This window comes from Saccostrea cucullata, unplaced genomic scaffold (assembly GCF_032062105.1).
Source record: "Saccostrea cucullata isolate Sc308-1 unplaced genomic scaffold, CSIRO_AGI_Scuc_v1 ctg20802, whole genome shotgun sequence".
NCBI lineage: Eukaryota > Metazoa > Mollusca > Bivalvia > Ostreida > Ostreidae > Saccostrea > Saccostrea cuccullata.
The window spans coordinates 1-7,395 of NW_026936583.1; the positions used below are offsets into that span (position 1 = coordinate 1).

Sequence of the window (7,395 nt, forward strand, 5' to 3'; positions counted from 1 at the left end):
GGACTGTCTCGTTCACTGTGTAACACCACGGTCTCTCCCCGTTGTCGGGATTTCTGCAGTAATTCTCGTGTTCAGAAGCGGACAGTCCCATGAATCCATAGACAAACCTGTGATCGTGTGGTTGTAATTTGTCCCAGCGTTGGCATTCTATACCATCTCCGGTTTTAGATACAGTTCCAAAGTAATATTGACCTTTGGCGCTGTCTAAGCACTCTTTGTTACCTAAAAGACGAATTCAAAATATGAATTTTCTAATTGAAAATTAAAATCGCTGTTTAAAAAGCGCCAGCATCACCTGCAGAATCACCTTTTCCTCTTAAACAACTATTATGTTAAAACACCTGAGCCCACCTTTAATGTTTTAGACGTCCGTGTCTGCTTTGAATCCGATTTGTACGAAAGCCCAGAAGGCTCATTCGAGATTCGAGTTTCCAAATACGAGATTCGAAATTCGAGATTCAAAATTCGAAATTCGAGATTCAAAATTCGAGTTTCGAGATTCAAGATCCAAACGAACCAATCAAAAGCGGGTTCAACATTTGATTATTTCCCTTTATTATGTTTTTACTATCAAGAAATAGTTCAATATAATTATATCAAATGGGTCATTTGATTAAATTACAATGCAAGAAAAAGTGTTATATATATTAGAGGGAAATTTAAATAATTAATGGAATTTTGATCAGCAAAAAATATTTTTATTTTAAATATTAAATAGATTTCATATATCAGGAGTATATATATTTTTGAATTGTCTACTAAACTTAATTTTTATGCATTTCCTGTGTTAGGAAAACCACAGGTACTTGTGAAAGGTACCACCCCCCACCCCCCTCGACATTCAACCCTAGGGCTTATTGGACATTTTTTTCACAAGTTTTATTTATTAAACTTATTCATCATGTATACAATAACAAAAAATTGTAAAATCCCCAGAATAATCGCTCAACAACCCCCCCCCCAAATACCCACTATACATTATAAGAGAAGGATATGCCACTCCAGTCTGTTTACGTTGTACCCCCACTGGTGTTAAATGCATTTATTTTGTTTTAACTTTATATGTCGATTCACACTGTCTCTACATATACAATGTATTTCCAGGGGCGGATCCAGGAATTGAAGTTAGGGGGCGCCAGATTCAGGCAGGGGGTCTGGGGGCCGCCTTGAGGCCCCCAGTGGGTCCAGGGCAAAGCCCTGTTGGGGGCCCAGGGGGCGAAGGCCCCGGAAGCTCTTGGATTCTAGAGGTTTTGTAGGGTAAAAATGAGGTCTACCGAGTAGACATTTAAAACATTTTCTCGACAAACTATGTTTTATGCTAACTTGGACAATTTTAAGGGGGCGCGCGCCGGGTGCGCCCCCCCCCCCCTTAAATCTGCCACTGATTTCTGTCTTAGTCCATGCTATCGGACTGACTCTGCATCACGTAATAATCCCACATTTTTTCCGTAAACAGCTTTCTTTCTTGTAAAGTGGGGTAATAAATAGTGTTTTTTTGTTTTGTTTTTTTGGTTAAGCGATTATTCTGGGGGTTTTACGCCAGCGATTTTTTTCGTATTGTAAGGCTACACATAACAGAGAAATAAGCCCCGGGGTTCAATATCAAGGGGGGGGGGGGTCTTGTCCACACGTACCTGTGTTTTTCTAAAAATTAAGACAAGAAACATGTATTGACGTAAGCGTCAAAAATCGGCCGCAAACCAATTAATGTTCCTTTTATGAAGCAACTAAAGACTATGGTGGTCTGTTTTTAAAATATCTTTTATTTATCTTTTAATATATATCCTCGTGATATTAAAAGCTTGTGCTCTACATTGCATGATTTTCTTAATTATATAATGCATGTTCAGTATTAACCCCTGGTACTCTGCGTCAACAACTTTTGAACCGTGGGCCTGTATGGCATTTACATTAAAAGTTTAAAACTAAAATTAAATGTAATCTACAACTAGATATGCAGTGTAGTTTAATTTAATAAAAATGCAGCAAATATGTTGGTAATTCCTTGCTCTCTCTTAGAGGAAAAAACTAAACTCCCTCTAGATCCGCCACTTCATTTCTTCTCTTTGAGTTGTAGCGGAAAAATTCTTGGCACATTGTTAAACGTGCATTATCCTCGTAAATCTTGTAATATTTTGTAGCCTGCTAAGTCTCTTAATGAATTTACATTTAACCATATTTTTCAAAATGTTTATATGTGTACATATGTACACGTCATTTTAAAATAAATACGTAATACAAATCCCGTTTGAATAGAGAAAGTAAAATTGTGTAATATACATAACGCGGTCTTTGATTTAGACTACGCCCAACACATGTCTTAATTTTCTCCGCACTTCAAACATATCTAAATTTCTAAGTCAGTATTGGATGAATTATTTACCTCATTCTTCATAAGAATTTTTAATTTTATGTTTATTGTGCGTTTTTCTTTAACCTTAAGACCGTCTTTTTAATATATTTCTTATTTAAATTGTTTTAACTCCGCAGAAACGCAAAGCGACTTCGAACTTTCATATCATATAACCGACCATCTCCTGGCGGCCGGTAATTTGTCATCAATACAAAAATATAATTATATACTCCTGATATATGTAATCTATTTAATATTTAAGAATCTATAATATAAATTGAAATATTCATTGCGGATCAAAAATCCATTAATTATTTAAATTTCCCTCTAATATATATAACACTTTTTCTTGCATTGTAATTTAATGAAATGACCCATTTGATATAATTATATTGAATTATTTCTTGATAGTAAAAACATAATAAAGGGAAATAATCAAATGTTGAACCCGCTTTTGATTGGTTCGTTTGGATCTTGAATCTCGAAACTCGAATTTTGAATCTCGAATTTCGAATTTTGAATCTCGAATTTCGAATCTCGTATTTGGAAACTCGAATCTCGAATGAGCCTTCTGGGCTTTCGTAGATTTGTATTGTATCAGTGGACGTTTCACTTTGATTATTGTTCATTATCACCGTATTTTATTATATTTAATTACTCAGTAGCTTTGTTCGATAAATACATCAAAGAAACAAAAATCACAACTTGTGTCTTGTTAAACAACCAACAAACAAACTTTTAATGGAGAAATTAAAAAAACTTACTTTGAGAACACATCGGGATGTTGCAATATTCTGCAAACTTTCCCGATGCATCTGTAAAGCACCAAGGTTTTTCGCCTTGATTAGCAGGGTTCCTGCAATAATTCTCATGCGAACTCGAATTTCCCTCCAGAAACAAGGCAAATAATGGTTCTGGAGAAAAGGGGCTGTCCCATCTAAGACATTCACGCCCCCTATCGGTATGGGAGATGGTGCCTCTGTATTCTTCTCCTTTAATCGTGTCTCTACATTCTTTTAAGAAATAAAGACAATCAAGATATAGTAAATGGACGGCATTAATACTCATAATTTTTTTTATTTAAGAAAATTAAAAGGAAGTTGTATTATTTTTTAAATATAGTTTTGTTTCAAATGATATAAAAGTAACCTAACTTAAGCTATGCTTAAATTTTAAACCATTTAGAAATGCTAGATTGAAAATCATCAACAATTCAATAATTGATGTTAAGCAATATCACAATATGAATTAACCGTAAATGCTAGGTGTATTACAAGAACAAATGGCATGTCAGTGTCCATCTTGCTTGTCTCAATAAAATGGTCGTTTACCTCTGCATTACTTCTATTATGCTCTTTACATGAAATGTTCACTTCATTTACTAATTGTCTGTCGTTTCTGTCCAATTTACCGGCAATCTCTGCTTTATCAACGAGTTAACGTAAAACAGGTACTAAAAGTACCGCTTAAGGAAGAGATAGCCTAGACATGACTTCGCAATTCCCGTTTAACTGTTGCATGTTCATATATCTGTATTGATCTAGAATAAAGTCTTATTAGAAATGAATGTCCAAGTAATATACGGAGGTTTATTCATTTTGCTGAAAGAGGGTTTTTAAGTGTACATTCCCAGATTTTTTTATTGATATATAATGACGATTTATCTTCAAAACATATTATTGACAAGGTAAAAAAAAATCATGCAATTATCCATATTTTTTCATTACAATTAAGGTATGTCACTCGTCAGATTTTTAGAAAAGTTCACGCAGAACCTCTTACTTCAAAATTATGTATAAGAATTCAATTTTTATAACATATTTAATTTCAGCAATGTTAATGTTTTGACATTCAACGAAAAAACTGCTCACAAGCTACAAAGAAGCAAGATTTATGAGGGACTATTTCTTGTGGTGGAAGGATATTTAGCGGATAATTCTGCAAATCTGCACATTTATTAAATTTAAAATCTTGGAACTTTAGCCTCACATACTTTTACTTGGAGAATATTTTCCAATATGATATTGTTAGGAATATTTAATATTGGTCTTAATTTATATTTTTAGAACAAGTTTTACACCTTCCCTCAACAAACTTTGCCAAAAAATGAAAATATGTCAAATAAGTCAAGATTAAATTTACAACATTTTTTGCCTGAAAATCACATATTTTGACCAATATTTCAAAATTAACATCACTGACCCAAACTTTTTCTTTCATTATTTTAAAGTACTCGATACTTGTGACTGATCAGAACTTAAGTCGTAAAAAGCTTGATTTAAGAAAATGTTTTATTGCCTATTTAGTTTTTTAATACCCCAAATATGTTACTTTTTAGTGCAAAATGGTCACAAAATAATTAAAGCGCATTAATTTGGAAGATTTGTTGAATAATAAAAATTATTCAAAATGTTTTACGTTAAAAAAAAATCATATTTATTGTCATGGTTACATCTGATAAAATATGATTAAGGTTAAAGTAATTAACCAAAGAAATAAAATTTAAGCACAAAAAGGTCATCTTCATTGTACCGTAAATCAGTAAGATGAACACTGACCCCCTATTTTCTTTGCGATTTTGAGTCGCTCTATATGAGTACTTATCCGAAATATAATTCTTAAAAAATCCTTGATTTAACAAATTTCAGGAGTGACTTACCTTAAATTCCATTTTTATTTTACGTTTTTATCAGTGCCAACAAACATGCATTTAGGTTATTTATATAATAGAAATGTAAAAGCATTTTATTTAATTATTTAATAACTGGAAAACTCAAGCAGAGCTCTATTCAAAAGGAATGTTTTATATCAGATCAATGTTATTTGACATTTCCCAATAAATACATGTACATATTTTATTTAGATATAAAATAAATAAAAGTTTCATTTAAAGATTGTTCTTTTATTCGCATTTTATCGATTTAATTTGCATTTATTTGAATGCTTTAAAAACAGAACTCAAGTTAATTAACTGAAATGTGAATTATGTGGATGGGAAAAATTTATTACCACAGAAAGGTACATCACAGTATTCCCATCTCGTGTAGGGGTCCGTGGTGAAGCACCAGGGGCCATCTGCGTCCTTAGACTGCGGATTCCTGCAGAAATTCTCGTGCAGAGTGGCGTTACCAGGCAATGCCTTAGTGTAACCATGGGTCCATGGCGACTGTTGGTCCCATCTCTGACATGTCTTTCCAGAAATAGTAGTAGATTTGTTTCCTCTGTACTCCATCCCTTCTCTGGTTTTTCTACAGTCTAGCACTTGAAATGTTAATACAAAGTCTCTATAAATTCAGTTTTTTATGATTATATACATACGAGTGATAATGACTATTAAGACGCCCTGGTATATGAAATTAAAGAAAATTCAATTATATTTCTATAGGGTATAGAAAATAAAGAAGGCGGACTACAGACACCTTCCAACCTCTATGGAAGCACTTCAGACAGTAGATATATATTCTTCTTACTCACACTTACAAATGCATTATTGCGAAGAGGTTGGTATTAAGGTATTTCCATCCTCGTATGATGTCATAGGTTTTTGCAAAAACTGTTATTAATTTACATTTATACCCAATAGAACAATATCTTTTGAAAGAATGCTTTTCAGTTGGTGTGATGATAAATATTGTTAAGTAAAAGATTTTTTAAAATATATTTTCTTTATTTAATCAATTATTCAATCTTTAGAAAATGTTGACAAGGGTATTAACTCCTTCTCATGTACCTTCATATCTATTGTACTTCTAATGAATAGTTTCCCTGATATTTAAAATTCAAAAGTATCTTATAAGTAGCAAATATACAGGTCTTTCAGAATTATGCATTTAAAACAATTTTACACGATTTTTATAATACTACTTACAAAAAATGTACGATTTTTATGTTGATATAAATTTCAGTGTGTATATGTATATATATATCTCCCATCTTAAATAAAATGGCAACCTATACTTTTTTTGCAATAATTGATGAATTTACACTATAGTAAATGAAAATAATTGCTGTTTTAGTACTTTGAAACATTAAAATTGTGACGATGAAAACCTTAAACAATGTCTTCATGTCTTTAAAAATTATGAATAAGGATATGTTCAACAGGAGCCATTAAGATTGATGTAGTAAAAATTTATTAGAACAGCGTTGTTCACAAACAAAACAAAAAGCGCATGGGAGCTGTTCAGAACATAATATAACAAAAATTAATGGTCAAACTAATCATGTCTCTGGGTGTTCAGTGACTGTTTTGTGTCAACCCATCAATTTCCTTAAATCATTGCTTTCTCTCAATTTGCCCGATTATAGTCTATATCTGGATCTTCTGTATTACATCACAGATAATGTTTGTTATTTGTAGAGTACATAATATACCTATTCTTTAAGTAAAACGCTTATCTCAATATCTGACAATATACAAATTCAACAAAAGCCATTCATTACCACAGAATGGAATCTGACAAAGCTCCCATCTTGTATCGGGGTCCATTGTATAACACCATGGGGTAGCTTCCATTCCAGGTTTTGGGTTTCTGCAGTAATTTTCGTGTTCACTGGCGTTCCCCGGAAGTCGCTCGGCGTAACCATGTGAATGTGGAGTCTGGCTGTCCCACCTCTGACATGATTTACCGGAAACAGTCACTGAAATGTTACCTCTGTATTCCAGACCTTCCACGGATATTTTGCAGTCCTTTGCTGAAACAATATGAAAGTACAAACAAAGAAATAATTGTAAATATTTCCAGTTTTTTGTATTCATATGAAGCAGAATTTGTCCAAAAACTTATGTGTAAAAAGAAGAAAACACTTGTTGTGGCCTTCAACTCAACATTTAGAAATATCGACGACGTATTGTAAATTAACAATGGTAATTTCCATTCTTATGCCGATACGATATATCTCTGTGAGCTTGAATTTAAAGACACCACCGAGTCTGACACATATGTGTTTCAAATCTGGATATTTTACTTGAAAAAGTCGTTAATGGTAATATAACAATCAAGCTCTATGATAAACGTGATGACTGTCAACTTCCCATAATT

At 32.7% G+C, this 7,395-nt stretch overlaps 1 protein-coding gene across 1 annotated transcript; it reads right to left on the minus strand.

Moving 5' to 3' along the window:
* Window positions 1-16: 16 nt before the first annotated feature.
* LOC134245875 (plasminogen-like) lies at window positions 17-7,048 on the minus strand (the record flags this gene model as incomplete). Its single annotated transcript, XM_062728117.1, has 4 exons — window positions 17-222; window positions 3,118-3,366; window positions 5,363-5,614; window positions 6,797-7,048. Coding segments are annotated over 4 exons (959 nt in total), but the record flags the coding sequence as incomplete, so codon positions are not given.
* Between the last annotated feature and the right edge of the window lie 347 nt (window positions 7,049-7,395).